We start from the raw sequence: 22,142 nt of genomic DNA on the forward strand, positions 1-22,142 counted from the left end.
GCTGAGATCACCGCAGCCCCTGCATGAGGAGGGGAGCTGTGGTCTGGCTGGGTAGGGGCGGTAGGGAGTGATGGCGGGGAGCTGTTAAGGGCTTGCAGCTTCGCACAGGAGAGCCGCTGGTGGCTCTGCCTGGGGGCCATCGTGGGGGTGAAGAGAGAACCGATGATGCTTGGAGCCTGTGACACTGACCATATCTTTGTTTTGTCCTTTGGGAAGCGGTCTTGAAACAGGACCCCACAGAGTGATTGAAAGCAGGTTTCACATTTCCAGGCTCTCTAGGAAGCAGGAGGTTACACAGGTCCTTGCCCCTCACCCTCCTGCCCCACTCTCGACCTTGGTCCTAGCCTCAGAAATGAGGTACTCCCAGCTGTGCACTGATTGCTGAGTGATGTATAGTGGGTCACTTACCTTCTGGAGAATCAGTTTCCCCGTTTGCTCCATGAGAGGTGACTGAGGTCCTTCCAGCCTGCTTGTTGCTTGTGACAGGAGGAGAGGAGCCATCAGCACCAATTTCCTGTTATTATTGGATGTCCATTATTACTGGAAACAAACAGCGGTGTCTGTCCCTGTCTCTGATGATTAATGAGAGCCCATCCTTGTTCGTTTCCGAGATTAAAACACAAGCAGACCTCCTGCGGCCGTTCCCTCCCTCCCTGCTTCCTTGAGCATCAGGATGGAGGAGGAAATGGCGCCTTCTCTTCTGGCTCTGACTCAGCCCCCATCAGCGGCTCAGTTCAGCAGGTGCTCCCCGAGGCCACTCTGGGCTGCTGTGGACACAGCTAAGCCAGACGTGGTTCCTGCACTCTGCAAGGGGCTCATCCAGTGGGAAAGCAAGCAGTGGACACAGCATCACAGTGGGTGGGGAAGAGATGTGCAGGTGGCCAGCAGTGGGGGTCCACCTTGGGGCGAGAATGTGGCATTTTAGCTGAGTCTTGAGTGATGCTTTAGGTTTGTACAGTGAGCAGGGGAAGGGAAGTGCAGGCAGGAAGCAGGAAGAGAGGCATCGAAGGGCTGGAGGTGGAAAGAAGCTGGGTTTGAGAGGGGTGAGGGCACGTGGGGACAGGAAGGTGTCCACATCAGCCTTCCAAGAGCCGTGACGGGAGGCTTGAACCAGAGGTGGTGGCTTTTAATGAACTTAGTTCAGTCCCCTTCCTTACCTCCCTGTAATGTAGAGACTGGAAAACAAACCTTTCAAATTCCCAGGTTCCCTTACAGCCAGACACATGCAACCCTGTACGTGAGCTCTGGCCAGTGAAAGGTGGGTAGAACTCCTTGGAGAGAGCCTCTGTATTCTAATAAAAAGACAAAGCCTTCCAAGGAGATGGTTTGCAATTTTCAGCCTTTAGCTTTTCTCTTCCTTCTGCCTGGGATGTGGATGCGATGTTTGGATGCACAGCAGCTATCTTCTGACCAGAAGAGAGAGACACTCTTGCGGGTGGTAGAGCAGGAAGCTAGAAGGAACCGGGTCTACATGAGTTTCCTGAGCACCCCACCAGCCCTGAGCAGCCACACGGTGTGACTGAACATACAGGGGCTGGTGAAGTCCCTGACCCACTCAGGGAGCAGGAAGGCTTTTGGGAGCAGCTGGTGCCTAAAGGCTGTTTAGAATTTGCCACCACCTTCCCCTAGGACCTGTGTTTGTTAACTGGGGTATCCTCGGGGCCTGGCCGGGGGAAGCTGCCGAACACCTTAATACTGCAAGAGGGACAGATGACAGTGGCAGCAGCAGGATGAGAAGTGTGGGAACTGGAGCGGGAAGGGGAGGAGGAGGTGGGGAAGGCTGGGTTTCAGGAGCGACACTGGGGGTCTGCTGGATCAGTGGGTGGGGTGTTGAGTTTGAGGCTGGAGAGGGACACTGGAATTTGTGAGCAGAGAGTGGGCGGGAGAAATGGTGAGGAAAGGGAAGGCTGCCGAGGGCTGCCCACATGGAGTCTCAGGAGGCTGCTGGGGAGGAGGCAGAGATGGGAGGCCACTGGTGGCAGGTGGGACAGAGCATTGTTCCCCCAGGAGGGTCCTCACTGGGCAAGACTCTAGAAGTGTCCTGGGGCTGCAGTCACAGATGAGCACACACCTAGGCCTTAAAACAATGGCTGTTTAGAACTTCCAGTACTATGTTGAGTAGGAGTGGTGAGAGAGGGCATCCTTGTCTTGTGCCAGTTTTCAAAAGGAATGCTTCCAGCTTTTGCCCAGTCAGTATGATATTGCTGTGGGTTTGTCGTAAATAGCTCTTATTATTTTGAGATATCATCAATATCTAGTTTATTGAGAGTTTTTAGCATGAAGCGGTGTTGAATTTTCTCGAAGCCGCTTTCTGCATCTATTGAGATAATCATGTGCTTTTGTCAATGGTTCTGTTTATGTGGTGGATTACATTTATTCATTTGCAAGGGTAAAGGGGAGGGAGAGCATCAGGACAAACACCTAAAGCGTGCGGGGCTTAAAACCTACATGACAAGTTGACAGGTGCAGCAAACCACCATGGCACATGTATACCTGCGTAACACACCTGCACGTTCCTCACGTGTATCTCAGAACGTAAAGTAAATTAAAAACAAAACCAAGAAAACAATGGATGTGTAGTCTGTCTGCTGGAGCGGGGGAGCCTCCCTGCCTCTTCCACCTCTGCTGACTCCAGGCAGTCCTCGTCTGGGACACCTCACTCCCATCTCTCCCGTCTTCACAAGGCCACCTTTTTCGTTTGTCTGCGTCTTTTTTCCTCTTCTTGTCAGGACACCAGTCATTGGACTTAGAACCCACCCTAAATGCAAGATGCTCTAGAGATCACCAATCCCATCTGCAAAGACCCTATTTCCAGATAAAGTCACAGTCTGAGCTTCTGGGGGGACAGGAACCCTTGGGGTAGGCTGTTCAACCCACAAAGGGACTCTATGTCAGGCGTGGGCCCCAAGGGTTTCTGCCCCCAATCCTGCTGGAGGAAGGTCATGGCAGCTGGGCTCTGAACCTCCCCACCCCAGCCACTGGCTTTCTGGCCTCCTCCCCTGCAGGAGCTGCCATTCACTGACGTCTATGCCAACCACAGCTCTGTTCTACTGTTTCTCATCGTTAAGCTCCCGTGCCTGAGAAAGTCTCCCCTACCCTCCCAGAGAAACGTGGACAATGCTGATAATGAGATCTGCCATCTGACATGACTTGTTTCCGAGTGTTAGAAGTAATTTTCTGCCTGGGAATAATTAACTCAAAGACCTGGGTGAAGCAAGCTAAAAGCGGGGGAAGTAGGTGGTTGAAAGACTGTTGGCAGAGGACCACAAACAAAGCCTTCTGCACTGGGAAGGCACGCCTGGGCCACGCAGAGGCCCTAGGGACCCAATTAACCTCGGGTCTTCTTTTTCTGACACCCACCGGGGGCTCCATGGGCTGTGACACCTTCCAGGGGCTTCAGCTCTCCAGTGCTTCTGGGAAGAAGGTAGAGGCTCAGGGTGACCTGAGCGCTGGGGCCGAGTGACGTGGGTTCAAGTCCTGACTCCAGCGTGGCTGGCCCCAGCCTCGGCTTCCCCTTTTGTAAAAAAAAAGATAATGGGACAGACCATTGGGGCATTTGGGTCTGTGTAGTTCCACGTGACCCTTCCATGAGGGTCTACACGTGTGATGTGTGAGCCAGGGCCCAGCACACAGTAGGTGCTTAGGGAAAGTGGCAAAAGTGTGGGCTGAGTGAAGGCAGGAGTGAAGATGCATGGGAAAAAGTACAAAGTCTGGACTCAGTTGGATTCCAGCCACTTGCTGAGCAAGCCACGAGGCCTGGGGCAAGCCGCGCAATATCTTTGGGCAAATACAATGAAAAGTAATGCCACAGGGCGGCAGAGACAGAGGTGAAATGGAAATTGTCCTGCAAATTGTCAAGTTCGGTCCATCTGTGTTTTACTCATAACAATAGGAAAACCCCAGTGTCCACACCCTTCCTGCTAGACCAGCACAGACTTCTTTCCTGAGATGGAGTGTCACTCTGTCACCCAGGCTGGAGTGCAGTGGCACGATCTTGGCTCACTGCAACCTCTGCCTCCCGGGTTCAAGTGATTCTGTTGCCTCAGCCTCTTGAGTAGCTGGGATTACAGGCACACACCACCATGCCTGTCTAATTTTTGTATTTTTAGTAGAGATGGGGTTTCTTCATGTTGATCAAGCTGGTCTCGAACTCCTGACCTTGTGATCTGCCTGCCTCAGCTTCCCAAAGTGTTGAGATTACAGGTGTGAGCCACTGCGTTCTGTCTAACATGGCCTTTTCTTGTTACCGTGGTGGTTCCCAAAGTGGGGTTCCTGAGCTAGCATGCATCAGCTGGAAACTTGCTAGAAATGCAAATTTTAGGGCCCCACCCCAGGCCCAGTGAATTCTGGGTGGGGTGGGCAATCTGTTTCACAGCAAGTCCTCTAGGGGATTCTGATGCATGCCAAAGTTTGGGACCCACTTTTATCACATGGGCCCCCCTTTTCCTGCTAGAGACCCCCAAACATGTTTGACTTCTCATCTTAACCCTCTTCTGAGCCTCCAGGGCCTCCTGGAGGAGGTGGGATAGAAACTTTGTTCTGAAGGGTGATGTGGCTAAGGTTGCCAGATGTCCCCCCCAAGTACCCACTCTCCCATTCTTCAGGGGTCAAACAGGCCCAGAGCTTTGGAAATAAAGCACTGCCTTTGCCAGCTCTCTTTACAGATAGGTGTAGCCTCAGGATGAGGTTTTGCCTAAGATAAGCAGCCTTGATGATTAAAGGAAACTAGTTCAGCGGGGGAAGGGGCCCTTGTTAACTGTCTGCTTTTCCTCTTTCTTCCAATCTGCAAGGAGGATGTTTCGGCTGGAGCTTCAGCAGCCATCCTGGATCATGAGGTGACTTTGAGGACGGAAGACATACGTTGAGAATGGTATACCACTGTCCTGGATAAAGGACCAGCCATCACTCCAGTACTCAAGGGCCTAATTCTGAGTTTTTAAGGATGGGGAATGGCATCATTTCATTTAAGCTCCTCTTATTTGAGGTTTTTGTGTTATGTAGCTAAACCTATTCAGGGAGAGAGAGCTTCCCATGGGCAGTGAGGTGCCCCTGGAGGGTGCCAGGGGGCTGGGGGCTGCAGCTCGGAGGAGAGATTGGAGGTAGCAACTATAGTCCAGTGAGGGGCTCTGCAATGCCCAGGCCCGAGGTGATGGGGTCTTAGCTGATGTGATTGTGCGAGCATCTTCTCCTGCCCCTGAGCCAGAATTGTCCGGTACCAAGACCAGCTAGACTGTAGAGACCCCCACCCAGGCAGCACTGAAGGCGTTAAGAAGCAGACACTCAGAACAGCAAAGTGGGACTATCAGGGCCAACAGCCTGCTGAGCTGACAGCTTCAGGGGCTGACACATTACGGGCTGAGAGCCTCAAGCAGATTCTGACCCACATAGTCTCTCTGAACAGGTGATTATTATTAACTAACAGGTGTTCTGTGTTTTCTCATAGAACCAAGATAAACTAGGTAGGCAGCTGGCGCCCCCTTATCACTGATCACGGACAGACTAGAAAGCATTCTCCATGAGGGAGCCACGGGGGCAGGTCACATATCCAGTGCTGAAAGAATTGTTTTCACCAGTGTATGATGTACATATACTGTCTTGCTACTTCAGAATGCCCCAAGCTGTTTTCCACTTAGTCAGGGAGCCAGGTTTTCCTTGCCATCGTTCTTCTTAGCAAACAAGATAATTTTATCATACACTCAGCATTTCTCAGCAGTCCAGCATGCAGTGCAGTGGAGACTATGCAAATGAGATGGGACCAGGATTTATCAAGGAATCACGTAACCCTGATGGCATCCTAAGCCATTAGGTGGTACCTCCAGGTAAAGCAAAGGGGAGGTGCTCTTGTCACCAATTTCCCAGAGGGACAGAGACCAGCTGAGTTTCAGGGAGAATAGGAAGGGTTAGAGAGACCCAAGGAGGCTGCAGAAAACCTCCCAGGAGTCCCCAGGCTGGAAGCTCCAGGGAGTGTTAGGGATGACTCCAGGCTTCAGGGCGGCGAGTTGCACCCCCGAGGAAGGATTCGCTTCTACATTCATTCCTTGATTCAGGCCCCAGACCTGAAGAACAAAGGTCTCCTTGCTAGCCCTTGTGGCAAGTGGCTGGATGAGAACATCAGCTTATGTTTTCTCTGCTCCCTAAGGTTTGACCCGGGGCTTAGAAAGAGCTGGTCCCAGACAATTACTTAGAAATGCTGAGACCTGCTGGGCACGGTGGCTCACGCCTGTAATCCCAGCACTTTGGGAGGCCGAGGCAGGTGAATCACGGGGTCAAGTGATCAAGACCATCCTGGTCAACATGGTGAAACCCCATCACTACTAAAAATACAAAAAATTAGCTGGGCATGGTGGCGTGTGCCTGTAATCCCAGCTACTCAGGAGGCTGAGGCAGGAGAATTGCCTGAACCCAGGAGGCAGAGATTGCGGTGAGCCGAGATGGCGCCATTGCCCTCCAGCCTGGGTATCAAGAGTGAAACTCCGTCAAAAAAACAAAGAAATGCTGAGACCTGCAGAATCCAGGGCCCAGGGTCACTCCTTTTTCTCCTTATCCTACAGATGAGGAAACTGAGGTGCAAAGTGCCCCGTAAAGCTATAGTGGTGCCAGGACAGCACCTGCTCCCAATCCCTGCCCAATGCTCCTGGCATGCTGCAGGCTGTGACCTGGACTTCCTGGAGGCTGTCTGTACACACAGAGGTGGGTGACACCTGAGACCTACAGAGGGGTCTCTGCTGGGACCCGAGTTCCAGGAGAAAGGGGAACTTAGTGTGTTTGTGGGGGCATGTTCCCGAACCCACCACATACAGGGAGTCTGAAGATTTTGTAACTCCTTTGGAGCCCTGGCGTCACTTCCCAGATGCCAGCAAGAGTGGGGAGCCTGGTGCAGTGGCTTCTGCGGAGCTTCAGACTTGTATTTCGGGCCCCAATCAAGTTCATGCTCTGAGCACTGAGTGTCAGCAGTAGGCGGGGAGAAGAGCCCAGGAAGGTGGGGAGCCCAGCTTTGAAGTCCCCACGGGGAGCAGTGCATGCCGGCTGGTGGGCACCATGGCTGATGGTTCCAGCTCCCTTCGGTCTGGGCTTTGCCGGCCACGCCATTGGTTCCCTCTGTCAAGCTCATCCTTGGTCTGTGGCATAGTAAGTAGCCCTGACTGGGAACTTTGGGGACATGAAAGGGTCGGGGCACGGCCCAGTGTGGGAGAATGGCTTTCAGAACAAGGAGAGCATCTCAGGAGGTGAGACCCATGGGCAGCAATGGAGGTGCAGGGGGTGTGGGGTCCCGAGCTCCATGCCATACCAGGGAGGCAGACAGAGGGGCCGGGTTTGCATGTGCCACTGGGTGAGTGTTCACTGACTGAGCAGTTGCATGTGCCTGGGGGGTTGGTGAGATGGAGGAAGAACGGATCTCTGTACCAGACTCTACTGAACCGTGTGGCCTGGGTGACTCCCAGGGCCTCCCAGACCCCAGCATCTACTGCTGTAAAGTTGGGGAAAGGACAGCCTACCTCGAAGATTCTGCTGCAGGTGGGATCTAGGTGGGAGGTGCCCAGCCCACAGGGTGCAGCCTGGCTTCCCAGCCAGAGCCTCGGGCTCCCCACCTCTGCTTCTTGCACGCCACTCAGGCGTCCGTGACCATTTAATTTGATTCAGGGTGGGAAGTCTGTGTTTTTTTGGTGGCGTTAGCATTGACGGTCTATTTCCTGCTCAGGACCCAGTGCCGAGTTGGCACTAATGTAGAAAAATTAGTATTATCAGGGCTGCTTTCACACTGCCATCTCTCACACTGCAATCCGTGACACGTTAATTAAACTTGATAAATGCTCTTGTCTAAAGATAACGTTTGAACGAAGGAACCAGTCGCCCACTTATTAGCTGGCTACAGGCTCTGGTAAATTGCCTGGGAGGCTTTTGAACTCCACAGGGCCTGTGACTGGGTACTGCGGGGCTCTGTCTTGGGAAGTGGGCTTCTCAGCGCTCCCAGCTCTGGGGACAGGCAGTGGTGCAATGGCAGGGCACCCCACACATCCTGGGGGCTGGGGAGGGCACTGTGGACCTGGAGGGCAGGATGGGCGTCTCCACCCAGCTCCCACCGGGGGCTCCATCCTCTTTTGCTTTGCAGTTCCCTTCACAAGCCCCTGCCGGCTCAGCACCCTGCCCTTTCACCACAGCAACCCCATCCTGCATGGACTACCCATCAGGAAGCCACAGATAGGACAGTTGTTCCAGAGTGGCGTGGTCCTTTCGGCCCATCCTTCGGTCGTTTCATCTTCACACTGTTCAGCTCCTGGTCCCCTCCTCCCTCCTTCTCTCTCTCATCCTTCCTCCTCCTCTTCCTCTTTACCCCCGGTTCTGGAAAAGCTGCCTATTTGAGAAGCTGCTCCCAGAATCTCAGCAACAAAGCCTGGCCTTCCTGGAGCCCAACATGAGGGACACCTGAGGTCACAGCCGTAGTTCTGTGAAACCATACCCCAGGCACCAAGTGCGGACATGAGGGGCTGCAGGATGTCACCAGGAGCAACGGCACCACCTTGAAGGCCCCCAAAGGGAGACAGAGGGCCTTCTACACCAGGAGCAGGTGTAGAAGCATGCAGGTGGTCTTTGCGGGTCACTAAGACCTTTATCTGTCCCTGACCAGGGCTCTGGCTGCTCCAGCCCCACCCTCTGGAGCAGGCCTTCTAGGATACCCAGCAAGGGCTGAGGCTTTGACCAAGGCCTGTTTCAGAGGCACCTGTGCAGGAACATGCCCTGGAGGCTTGGGCATCCTGCGATCTGTTTGTGGCCAGGTGGCCCCGGGCAGACCAACCTGCCTTGATGTTCTCAGCTGGCCCTGCCTCCCAGGGATGTGAACATGGGAAAGCCATGGGCATGTCCTGGTACTGTGGCTTGGAACAAGAGCCCTGCCCGCCCTGTTCACCTTGCCCAGCACGTGAACATGAGGACGGTCCAGGCCCGAGGTTGCTGCTGTGACCCCACCTGCTCCGACTATACCACGTGGCACAACAGCCAGCCAGAGTGACAAGGACACAGAGAGGTCGGCAGCCCCTGCGGCCGCCTGCTGTGGCAGCTGTCAAATCTCTGGGTGTGGTCAAACCTTGTGTTAGGGGGAGACGGCATCAGCCTCGGGGTCTGGAGTCGCCCCTACCATGGTCCTCAGGTGTTGCTGTTCACTCGGGGTGGCTGGAAAAATATTAACTATTGGGAAATATAAATTGTAATGTCAAACCTTGTGGAAGGCGGGAAGGTTTTATTGGGGCAGGCTGAAGGCGGCAGGTCCATTAAGTTAGGGAGAAGATAGGGACGAGGCTTTCCCAGTTAAGTCTGTTTACCCCATATTCCTTTGTCTTTAACTCTACTCATGTAAACTTTGTGCTGATGGTCCTTTCTGGGAGATCACAGGTGAATTACCTGTTAATAGTATTTACTCTGGGTCCGGAACCTAAAGCTATTATCATTCATGTAACCACCCTTTTAACCATGTTAATTATCCACGTGTGTTGACTTAGAACCTCTGTTATGAATACATGTGTAGATGGACAGAGGGTTTTGGTCTATTGGTTGCATTTTGCCTTCTGAAAGCAGCTGGCAGTCATCCCTAGCCCACTTGAATCAGTGTAATGGTGTGAGAGTGCCTTCACTCATCCGTGGTTGAGTCAGGGTCTGTGGGTCAGACTTCAGCACACAGTGGCTGACGTCTGGTGGTGACCCCAACGTGATCAAGGTCACACTCGGGCCTCTCAGCCTCACCTGCCTCTCTGGTTGCTCCTCTCCCTTCTATTCCTCTTGCCTGCAAGCTGCAGACACAGCCGCTGCCTATCACTTCACACTTAGGTTGGGCCTAGACCTTCTATACAACCTTGGCAGATACCGTTCCTTCTGTCTGGGTTGCCCTTCCCTCCTGCCCATCCCTGTCACTCTTACTCATTATTCATCTCTCTGCTCAAAGCTCACTTCTTAAGGAAGCCCTCCCTGATGTCCCTCCCGGTCAAAGCCTCTTCCCATAGGCTGTGTTGGTGTGAACTGCATTAAGCTGTTGGGAGCAGAAGCTCAGCCTCAGAGGCTCAGGCAAAGCAGGAAACCCTGCTTTGGGATCACAGCAGCAACCCTATCACCCATGAAGGGACTCGGGGGGTCAGCGGTTTGGGGCTGGGTTGGTGAGCCCACAGAGGCAACGAGGATGCAGGCTTCTTCTGTTCTTCCTCTACTCAGGTCACCTCATGATCACAAGGTGGCTGCAGGAGCTCCATCTTGCCTGTGTTCCAGGCAAGAAGAAAAGAGAAAGGGCTGAAAGTATCATCTCTCTTAGGGGAGCCAGCTCCTTTACCATCTGGAATCAACATTGATGATTTCCGTTGGTCCTGGCTGCAAGGAAGGCTGGGATGTAAGTCTTCAGTTGGGCTCTGTATGACCTCAGTGAAGGCAGAGTCCCTCCCTCCCTTCCTTCTTCCTTCCTCTTGAGACAGAGTCTCACTCTCACCCAGCTGGAGTGCAGTGGCAAGATCTTGGCTCACTGCAGCCTCTACCTCCCAGGTTCAAGCAGTTCTCCTGCCTTGGCCTCCGAGTATGGGAGTATGAGATTATAGGCAAGTGCTTGGTTAATTTTTTGGTGTTTTTAGTAGAGACAGAGTTTCTTCATGTTGGACAGGTTGGTCTCAAACTTCTGACCTCAGCTGATCTACCTGCCTTGGCATCCCAAAGTGCTGGGATTATAAGAGTGAGCCGCCTCACTTGGCTGGCAGAGTGAGTTTCTAAGGAAGAGGGAAGGAGGGGCACTGGGCAGGCCCTTGGCAGCCTCTACCAGGAAGGCTTTCCCAGCCCTGAGTAATTCTCTTTGTAGCATGTCTCAATTGCAATTTTATATTTGCTTTTTTTCTTGACTTGTTTGATGACTGTGGACTCCACATGGGCAGGGGTTTCCATATTTTCTATATTCCCTAGCAAATAGTAGGTACATAATAAAAATTTGTTGAATGAATGAATGAACAACTTTTCTCTGTGTCCCTAGGCAAGCTCCTCACCTTCTCTGGACCTCAGTTTCCCCATCTGTAAATCAGCCCATCTCTAAGCCTCCTCCTGCTTCTCAAGCTTATAATGCTGTCCTCACCCAGAGCTTCAAAGATCAGACAGGGTAAGGTGAAAGGAACATTTATTAGGCACTAATTGTGTGCCAGGCCCTGTGTGGGCAGTGGGAGCTTGGAGGAGGATCTGACAATATTCTGGCCTTCCAGAGACAGAGTAAGCAATTCCATAGTGGGGCCCATGGCAGACACAGGGAAGCCCCTGAGTGGTGAAAGCCAAGAGGAGGCACCTGGCCCTGGATGGAGGATCAAGGAAGGCTGCAGGGGCCTGAGCATTAGGTACAGAAATAATAGGAGGCTGGCCAGGGGCAGTGGCTCATGCCTGGAATCCCAGCACTTTGGGAGGCTGAGGCAGGTGAATCACCTGAGGTCAGGAGTTCAAGACCAACCTGGCCAACATGGTGAAACTCTGTCTCTACTAAAAATACAAAAACTAGCCAGACACGGTAGTGGGTACCTATAATCACACCTACTCCAGAGGCTGAGGTAGGAGAATTGTTCTAACCCAGGAGGTGGAGGTTGCAGTGAGCTGAGATTATACCACTGCACTCCAGACTGGGTGATAGAGTTAAAAAAAAAAAAGACTAGGAGGCAAACATTCCATGTTCCAGGCAAAGGGAACTGCCAGTGCAAAGGTCCAGGGACAGGAGAGAGCATAGGTTCGTTCTGCTGGTGTTGCCTTGAGGTGGGGGATAAATGGGGGCATCAAGGCCTGAGAGGCAAGCCCAGGATGGATCAGAGAGGCCCTGTGGGCAGTGGGGAGCCATGGGCAAGCTTGAAGCAGGGGAATAGTGTGCTCAGAATTGTGTTTCAGCAAGAGCAGGCCGACTCTTCTGTGAAGGCCGGTGCAGAGGGCCAGAGGCTGAAGGCTGGGATGTGGTGCAGAGATGGCACCTGGGCTCACCAAGGCAGCCTCTGTTCCTGACTGGATGCAGGAGGCCTCTGTGCTTGTTCACAAAGTGTTTCATGACCCTTCATTCACTTAATCCTCCAGACTTGTAGCCCTGGGGGCAGGCACTGGTGCTAGGTTGTGGTGATGGCCCCGCTCTTCCACTTTCCCTGGAACTGCCCATTTCCCCTGGGGCTGGGTTGGCCTGCCCACCTCTCACTCTGGGCGTGGCCCTGTGATCCATGTTGGTCAACAGGACAAAGTGGAAGTGGCCATGGCCCGTCTTGAGCTGGGTCTCAGGGGGCTGTGTACCCTCTGCTTGCTGTCCTGTACCTCTGCCATTGCCATGAGGACACACCCAGCTCAGCCTGGGAGGGTGAGCAGCACTCAGCCTCATTGCCAGCAGCTGGCTGCCCACCAGACATGTGGGTGAGCCTGGCCAAGACCAGAAGAATCGCAATGCAGAGCCCAGCCCAAACAGCTGAACTGTGAGCCAAAGAAACACATATTTGAAGCTCCTGTATTTTGGGTAGTTTGTTATGCCACATTATTATAGCAATAAATACAGTTCTGTCTTCATTTTAAAGGCTATGACTTTTGGGTTCTCACAGCCAGGGATCCTGCTCCAAGGCCCGAGTGATTTGCTTGCCCTGTGCAACCTCCCAGTACCAATCTCAGAGGCCTTGGCTGGAGGACAGGAAGTCAGTTTTGCCTGGCCCTGGGCTGCGATGGTGATGGAGCCTTATCTGTATCAGTGTGGCCTCTCCACTCTGCTGGCTGTTCGCTCATCACCATCCCTGTGGTTCCAGCCAGGAGCGACAGCATCATTACCTTCAAGATGCAGTAGCAGGAGTCTTGATTTGATTGTGATCCTCACATCTCACAGCAGAACACGCTACCGCTGAGAGGCGAGGCTGCATTCTCTTTGTGAAGCTGAAAATGAAGAGGAAAATGTCATCGGGGGTTACGAAGAATGTGGTGGCATTTGCGACAGATGGCAACGAAGCTGTTTCCAGTCGTCCGGCTTGAAGTGGTTCTTTATTTGTAACTTTGCCTTTTCAGTGCAGATCAGCTCAGTCCTCGCTATTTCTCTCCAGGCTGATAGAAAGCTGGGCATGGTGCTGGCAGTCATAGGGCAGGGTCCAAGCACCCTCCTTTAGCTGGCCTGTCCAGCCTCGCCTCTGATGAGGCCTCTGCTGTGCTATAGTGTAAGGAAGAAGCCAGAAGGCAGGTGACATGGTTCCAGCCCATTCTGCCTGTTACTGGCTATGTGGCCATGGGCATGTTGTGCTCCTCCCTGGCCTTGAAGGTGTCATTTGCCACACTCAGCTCATCTCAGCTGTCGTTGGGGAATGGCGGAGGACACAGAAGATGTTGGTGGGAGCCAGGCCACGAGGCTCAAAAGCGTCAAGGGCACAGAGAGGTCAGAGGGGGTGTGAACACGTTGGCCAGGACTCCCGGCAGCAGAACAAGATGTCCCTCCAGGTGTCCAGAGGAAGTTTCAGAGGAAGTCTGCCAGCTTGATTTCCCTGAGCGTCAGTTTCCTCATCGGTAAAATGGGCAGGGCTGTGGCAAAAGTTTCATGGTATGAGACATGAAGAGTGCTCACCCAGGCCAGCATGTTGTGGGCTCTTGGTGGATGTGGGACATTTTTTTCTCCCCCCAAGGGCAGGTCAAGCTCCAGGAAGAAGACCTTCCAATGTGGGAGGACAGGGTGCTCAGGGGGTGGCCCAGTAGGGCTGAAGGTCTTCCCAAGTGCCCGGTACAAACTTGGGGGTAGGTGGGTGGTGCCTGGCAGACCTGGTATTCCTAGACACGGAGGCAATCCATGCCACAGCTGTGCTGAGACTCAGGCCACTCAGTCCATCCCTCTGCATCCCTCTCCCCATCTTCCCCAAAGCCCTGCAAACCTGCCTTCGTGGCCCTTCTCTTCCCTGATGAAGCTTTGGAACGAGCTGCTTTTTTTAGCTTCTCCAATCAGGCCGGCATCGTGCTTGGCTATTGTTAGCATCTCAGCTTGAGGCCTCCTTCAGAAAGCAATGAGATCATCCTCCCAGAGTCCACGGTCACCTTTCCACAAGGCTCAGCAACGTGCAGACCTCCCCTCCCATCCCCTACCCGGGTCCCAGGACAGGGGACAGTGACAGCACTGAGAAGAAGAGTCAGGGACCGAACTAGGAGCAGGAAGAGAATTGGGAGGGAATGATCAAGGTGCACGTGCTGTGTGCTCTGGACAGCGCTCTCTGCCCGCCAGCAACCCTTTCTCACCTCTGGGGCCAACACTTTTTTTTCCTTCAAGGAGCCAGCTCTCCTTCAGTGTCACGCTGTACTGATCCCCATGCTCTCTACTATTGTAACCTCAGCTAACCCATCATGTGCTGTGTTCCCCCGTGGTTCAGCGATTGGCTCCCATGCAGGATGGGAACCCTCCATTCTCCTTAAACAGAACCTGTTTTGTTGGAGTGAAGGTTTGTCCCCTAAAAGTAGATGTTACCAGGTTCCCTTGCAGCTAGGAGTGGCCATGGACATAAGAGGAAGTCTGCCAGCTTGATTTCCCATCAAAGGGGATGTTTTCAGGGGCACAAACCCATTTTCCTGCCTGGAATGTGGATCTGATGCCCAGAGCAGGAGCAGCCACATTGCAACTGTGAGGATAAAAGGTGCAAAGACTGGGCTTTCTGAGAAAGATGGTGGCACAGACACACACGTATACATCTTCCTCTTCTCAAAACACGATCATCCTGATGGTAAAGATCACTTTACAGACATTACTCCCAAGCAGAAGGAGAAAAGGAGAGGAGGCCCCAGCACCAATGTTTTGGAGACTGGAAACCTGGTGGATGAGGCGTAACCCACTAGGTGAGCTTGAGAAGCTGAAACACGGCCAGCAGCGTGCAAAGCTGAGAAGCAACAGAGGACTGGGAGACTGGAGATGCCAGATGCTTCTGGAGGGGAGTGAAGGATTGTTTCTAATGAGCAGTTAGTTTTCCTCTCACGGGAGGGACAGGGACAATGACAGCTATCCACTCTCACTGCCTGCACGGCTGGGAGATGGCCCTTTCTGGAGCCTGCCAGAAAACCCAAGATTTATTTTTAAGAAAGGGTCGGGCAGAGGCCTCTGGACTGGGGGATGCCACTCCAAAAGCAGGATGTGTACTGAATATTGGAGACCCCCTCCTCTTTTTCCTTGCAGCCCACGGAACACCGGCAGCCAGGCCTCACACACAGCAGGCAGGAGCTTGGGGATCGTTTTGGTTAGGGTCAGTTCCACCGGTCTTCCAAATGGAAAGGGGCACACTCTGACCCCCAGCGACCCTGGGGAAGCACCCCGCCAGATCACCTGCGGTGGAGACCACAGTCAGAAAATGCTACCCAAGGGCTCAGCACTTCCAATCAGCTTCTTTGTTTTTTAAATGGAGACATTTAAATGATGTTTGCATTCAGTGAAGTGCACAGATCTTAGCACAGTTTGATGAATTTTGGCAAACTTACTCCCGTGTCACCCACCTCCCTCAGGGTAGAGGACATTTCCTCCGGCTGGAAAATCTCCCACCAGGTCACCCTCCCAGCGGATCCTCATCTCTGGCACCTGCCTTCCCGGTCCCCGGCAGGTTATGCCATTCCAATTTCTATCACCATAGAGGAGCCCCGTTTGTTCTAGAAGTTCACATAGATGAGATCACACAGCACACACTCTTCCGTATCAGGATGCTTTTGAGAGTCATCCATGTGTTGTGGGTATCAGTGGTTTGCTCCTTTCTGCAGCTAAATGATGATCCATGGTTTAGAATGGAATATTTGTCCACTCTCCTGTTGATGGGCATTTGAGTTGTTGATAGTTTTGGGCCATCACAAATAAATATTTTTTTTGAGACATAGTTTTGCTCTTGTTGCCCAGGCTGGAGTGCAATGGCACGATCTCCGCTCGCTGCAACCTCCATCTCCCAGGTTCTAAGCGATTCTCCTGCCTCAGCCTTCTGAGTAGCTGGGATTATAAGTGTGCACCACCATGCCCGGCTAATTTTTGTATTTTTAGTAGAGACAGAGTTACACCACCTGGGCCAGGCTGGTCTAGAACTTCTGACCTCAGGTAATCTACCCTCAGCCTCCCAAAGTGCTGGGATTACAGGCGTGAGCCACCCTGCCCAGCCGGATTTTTAAAATTATTGAGTTGTAGGAGTTCTTAATATAATTCTAGATACAAGTCCTTTGTGTGATGTATGTTTTGTATATATTTTCTTCTAGTGTGTGACTTTCCTTTTCATTTTTGCAACAGTGTGTTTTAAAGAACAAACACACATAATTCTGATGCAGTTCAATTTATCAAATTTTTCTTTTTACAATTCATGCTTTTTATAAGATATTTTGCCAGACTTGAAGTCACAAAGATTTTCTCCTTTGTCTTCTTGAAAACGTTTTATATCTTTAGCTCTTACATTTAGGTCTAGGATGCATTTCGAGTGACTTTCTGTATATAATGTGAAGTTTCAAGGTTCATTTTTTTCTAAAACATACAGCTGTGAAGTCATTTCAGCACTTTTTGTTGAAAAAAGTTTATCTAAACTTTTGTTGAAAACTCAATTGGCTGTACATGTGTGGGTCTATTTCTGGAGTCTGTTTTTCATCCATTGATCTATCTGTCCATCTTTATGCAGATTCCACAGTCTTGATTACGGTAGCTTTATACCTCTTGAATCCTCTGACTTTGTTCTTCAAAACTGCTCTGGTTGTTCTGAGTTGTTTGCATTTTCATATTAATTTTAGAATTGGCTTGTCAATTCTACCAGAAAAGCCTGTTGGGATTTTAATTGGGTTTGTGTTACATCTGTAGATCAATTTGGGGAGAATTGACATCCTAACAATTACATTAGTTTGGGTTTTCTCAGGGGTCTTCTGTTTCCAGAGAAACAGAACCAATAGTATATCTATCTGTTTGTACGTAGTTAGTCTGATAGATATGAGAGAAGATTTATTGTTGGGATTGGCTCCTGTAATCAGGAAGGCCAAGAAGTCCCATGATGTGCAGCGTGCAAGCTGGAGACGCAGAGAGCGTCTGAGGGCCTGAGTACTGGGTAGGGGTGGAAGAATGCTGGTGTCTGTTCCAGAGTCTGATGGCCCAAGAACCAAGAGCTCTAGTGTCCAGGGGTAGAAGAAGGTGAATGACCCAACTCAAGGAGACAGAGAGAGAGAGAGAATTCACCCTTCCTCTGCATTGTTACCCACCCACATTTATGAGGTTGGATGTCTTTACTCTGTCTACTGATGTACATTCTAATCTCGGCCAGGTGCAGTGGCTCACATCTGTAATCCCAGCACTTTGGGAGGCCAAGGTGGGCAGATCACAAGGTCAGGACATCAAGACCATCCTGGCTGACATGGTGAAACCCCGTCTCTACAAAAAAAAAAAATACAAAAAATTAGTCGGACATGGTGGCACGTACCTGCAGTCCCAGTTACTGTGGAGGCTGAGGCAGGAGAATTGTTTGAACCCAGGAGGTGGAGGTTGCAGTGAGCCCAAATTGCGTCACTGCACTCCAGCCTGGGTGACAGAGCAAGACTCTGCCTCAAAAAAAAAAAGTCTCTTCCAGAAACACCCTCCCAGATACACCCTGAAATCATGTTTTACCAGCTACTTGGGCATCCCTTAGTCCAGTAAAGTTGACATGTAATAGTGACCATCACAATATCAAGTCTTTCACTCCATGAACGCATGTGTCACCCAGTTTGTTCAGGTCTTTAATTTCTCTTGCCAGTGGCGCATAGTTTCCAGTGGACTGTTCTTGTTTATATCTAAATATTTCTTTTTTTTTTTTTTTTTTTTTGAGACAGAGTTTCGCTCTTGTTACCCAGGCTGGAGTGCAATGGCACGATCTCGGCTCACCGCAACCTCTGACTCCTGGGTTCAGGCAATCCTCCTGCCTCAGCCTCCCGAGTAGCTGGGATTACAGGCACGCGCCACCATGCCCAGCTAACTTTTTGTATTTTTATTAGAGACGGGGTTTCACCATGTTGACCAGGATGGTCTCGATCTCTTGACCTCGTGATCCACCCGCCTCGGCCTCCCAAAGTGCTGGGATTACAGGCTTGAGTCACCGCGCCCGGCCTATATCTAAATATTTCATATTATGCTATTTTAAAGGATTATTTTCTAAAATTTTAATTTCTGATGGTTCATTGCTGGTATATAGAAATCAATTTTTATACATAAATTTTGTATCCTGAAAGCTTGCCAAACTCAATTAGTAGTTCTCGTGGGCTTTTTTAGCTAATGTAGATGACAGGGCGTTGGATGCAGCAAACCCCCACCATGTCACGTGTGTACCTATGTAACCTGCACGATCTGCACATGTACCGCAGAACTTAAAGTATAATAAATAAATACACACATAAAAAAAGAAAGCTCACATCCCTGCCTTACTTTGAATCTTAGGGAGGAAGCATTGCTCTTCACTACAATGTGTGATGCTGACTGTAGGTTTTTGGTTTGCTGTGTCTGTACATGCCTTTAATCAGATTGAGGAAGTACCTTTTCCTTCCTAGTTTGCTAAGAGTTTTTCTGACAAATGATTATTGAATTTTACCAAATGCTTTTTCCACATCTGTGGAGCTGGTCATATGGGTTGTCACCTTTATTTGGTTAATGTTGATTCATTTTGTAATGAATTACAGTAATTGAGTTTTGAATGTTGAAGATCGGAAAACAGTATTTCATATTCCCCACCCCCAGTTTTATAATTAACGGCAGCAGAGCAAGTGCTGTGCTGTCATGGCTGAGAGCAGTCGCTCAAAACCAGCTCTGCTACAGGCTACAGCCGCACAGGCAGATATGAGCAGCAACCGAGGGTCACCAGCTGAAAGACGTGACCAAAGGAAAGCATCAGCAAGAAGCAACCTGGAGGGAATGACACTGTGGGAAGAGAAGAACAATGTAAAAATACCATCACAGACCCACTCAAAGCAGTAAGAGATCCTTCTATCAGAACAAGCAGCCGTGAAACAGGAACAGGAGTTCTTAGAACATAAAATATTACGGCAGAAATGAAAAACTCAATAGGAAAGCTGGACATGAAATATGATCAATATGGCAGAAGGCAGCACAAAAAAAAATGCAGAGAAAATAGAAGAGAAAAGATAAGAAGAGAAGAGAAAAACCCAGACATTCTGCAAGGAGAGAACAGAAAGGCAGAGGGAAGCATTTCTCAAGGAAACAGTGAAAACATTCTCTGCTTGTCGGGACGGCCCATTGCCCAGAAAAACAGATGGAAACAAACCAAGAGCAAATAGATTACCCTGACATTTCCTGGTGCTAGAGACAGAGGCATGAAGCTGGGGTATGGGGAGGAGGAGCTGTCTAGGAAGCACGGGAAAAAAGTCTCTTTTAACTTCTCAGTAGCAGTTTTGAGAGTGAGAGAACCATGGAGCGAGTCCTGCAGAATTCTCCACCCCGTGTGCTGAAAATCACAGTATTCCTTTGGCCAAGAAGATAATTTGCAGGACCTGAGAAGCAGACGGAATGTAGTAGTCGTTACTTTCTGAAAGTCTCTGATTGATCACAGGGTGCTTCAGAAGTGCCCAGTGGGTTCCAGCTTATTTTCAGTCTTTCTTCACCCACACTCTTCTTCCTGCCAGCCCCACTGACCCACCTGCAGCCCCAGGTCTGTCTCAGAGGCAATGGCTTCTTCCAGACTCTCCCTCAAACCCCTCTGGCTTGTTCTCACATCTATGGCTGGATACCCTTGGCTTCAGGGGTGTTCCTGCAAGCCCTGACTTGTCCACCTGTGTGGACAACGGGTGGCTAGTGACTCTCTGACCATCTGGACCTTTCCTTTTCCAACCCCTCCCACTATTGTGCAAGGTCTAATTTCTTTTCCCTTCCCTCCCCTCCCCTCCACTCCCCCTCTTTTCCTTCCCTCCCTGTTCCTTCCTCTCTCCCTCCCCCCACTCTCTCTTTCCCTCCCTCCCTCCCTCCCTCCTTCCCTTCCTTCCTGCCTGCCTGCCTGCCTGCCTTCTTTTCTTGCCTGAGTGCAGTGGCACAATCTTGGCTCACTGCAATCTCTGCCTCCTGGGTTCAAGTGATTCTCCTGTCTCAGCCTCCTGAGTAGCTGGGACTACAGGTGCACACCACCACACCCAGCTAATCTTTTGCATTTTTAGTAGAGACGGGGTTTCACCATATTGGCCAGGCTGGTCTCAAACTCCTGACCTCAAGTGATCCTCCTGCCTTGGCCTCCCACAGTGCTGGGATTACAAGAGTGAGCCACCTCACCTGGCTCAAGGTCTAATTTCTGCAGTAAATCCCCACAGCATCCATACTAGCTCTGCTCCCTAACCAATCACTGTGTGATAAAATTTTTGGCATCTTTTAGAAGCGTTTTGGGGAACAGAAACATATGCATAGAAATCTGGAATTGATTTTCTGGCTTTAAATCTTTAAAGGCATCAACAACCCCATGGCCAGAGGCAAGTAGGAGACTCATCATCCATGGCATATGTTGGTAAAGCAGCTACTCAAATCATCACCCAGAATCTCCCAGACCAGGTGCCTATAGAGGCAAGGCTTTGAGTGATGGAGAATCTGCAGCCAAGAACGTTTTAGTGGCCATGAGGAATAGACGGACTGTGGGTCTGGCAGGTGACATGTAAGTGAATGGGGAATTTGGAGAATGAAATGACAGCTCAGTCCCAGCACAAGGTCCAGGTTGGGAACCTGAATGTGCCTCTGATTTCCTGGAAAGCATCCTCATGTGTTGTAGCCACAGGATTGAGAGATTTCTGAAAACCAATCCCAAAGTGTCATCTTATAGTGAATTCAGTTTAAGACAGCACCTAAATTCACAAAGTCTCTTATATTTATATTAGAATGATTGGGAGAAAGCAAGACTCAGAATCGGATGAGACATAGATCACCACCTGCGGAAGCCTGGCCTGCAGACCCTGACTCGCGATGGGTGAATGAAGGTACTCTCACACTGTTACAGTGATAGAGGTGGGCTAGGGATGGCCGTTGGCTGCTTTCAGAGGGCGAAATGCAACCAATAGACCAAGACCCCCTCTCCATCGTTATATTTATTCAGTAAAAGATTTCATAACAGAGGTTCTAAGTCAGCACACTTGTGGATAATTCACATGGTTAAAGAGTGGTTATACGAATGATAAAAGTGTTAGTTTCCAGGCCCAGAGGAAACACTCTTAACAGGTAATTCCCCTTTGATCTCCCCTGAGAGGACCATCCAGCACAAAGTTTACATGAGTAAACAGAGTGGAGACAAAGGGATGTGGGGTAAACAGACTTAAACTGGGACAGCTTCTTAGCGTCTCTATCTTATCCCTAACTTAATGGACCTGCTGCCTTTGGCCTGTCCCAATAAAACCTTTCCTCCTTCCAAAAGATTTGAGACTAATCTATAACATTCCCTAATATATCATTGATATTTTGGCAGCCACCCCAAGTGGATATCAACAGTTGGAATGAGGTGATACCTGGGCAGATTGAATGAAACTGATGAAACTGAGCACCTGAATCCTGCTGCATCCTCCTCTCAGAGGCAGCCCCTCCTCCTGTGTGTGCAGAGGTCTGTCTCCCGTCACCTGGGAGCCTGTGATGACCTCTCCTGAGCTGGCTGATCCCGGCCACCTCTCATTTCTTCTACACCTATCACTAGACTCACATCCAGTTGGCTCCAGGGGGCTGGATAGGACGAATGACCAGGAGGAAGTATACACAGGAGCAGCTTGGATGTACTGCACGTTTGGTCCCAGACCATCACAGTGAAGACAGAGTCACAGTAAAGCAAGTCACACAAATGTGTTGGCTTCTCAGCACAGAACTGGGAAATGGTGCCCAGATCCATTAGGGGCATCACTCCCTATGGCAGCTGGAGCCTTAGGAAATGTATTTCTTAAATAATAAGACGTGAAAGTCAAAACCACTCCTTGATCCAAGGGCTGCAGAATGGATGAAGTGTTAGGAGGCGTGAAAACAACATTCTTAGACGTCCCCATCAGGGTTCTTGGGTGAGGTATGCAGAGTCAGTCAACAGTAACATTTTCAAAGGAATCTTTTTCAGAGCTGTAGGTCTCAATAGTGGGCTTCAAATAATGTAGCAAGCCATCTGTAAACAGACGTGCTGTCACCAGACTTAGTTCCATGTATAGAGTACAGGCAGAGTGGATATAGCACCATTTTT

At 50.6% G+C, this 22,142-nt stretch overlaps 1 protein-coding gene across 1 annotated transcript in view; it reads left to right on the top strand.

Moving 5' to 3' along the window:
* LOC144578728 (uncharacterized) overlaps positions 1-11,166 on the top strand; it is a 63,817-nt gene extending 52,651 nt beyond the window's left edge. Inside the window, exons 3-5 of the mRNA XM_078346298.1 lie at positions 4,791-4,835; positions 6,552-6,690; positions 10,994-11,166. Coding sequence (XP_078202424.1) covers positions 4,791-4,835; positions 6,552-6,690; positions 10,994-11,037 — 228 coding nt within the window. The 3' untranslated portion in view covers positions 11,038-11,166. The remainder of the gene's footprint in view (positions 1-4,790; positions 4,836-6,551; positions 6,691-10,993) is intronic.
* The last annotated feature ends 10,976 nt before the right edge of the window (positions 11,167-22,142 follow it).

Source organism: Callithrix jacchus, chromosome 1 (genome assembly GCF_049354715.1).
Source record: "Callithrix jacchus isolate 240 chromosome 1, calJac240_pri, whole genome shotgun sequence".
NCBI classification, from domain to species: Eukaryota; Metazoa; Chordata; class Mammalia; order Primates; family Cebidae; genus Callithrix; species Callithrix jacchus.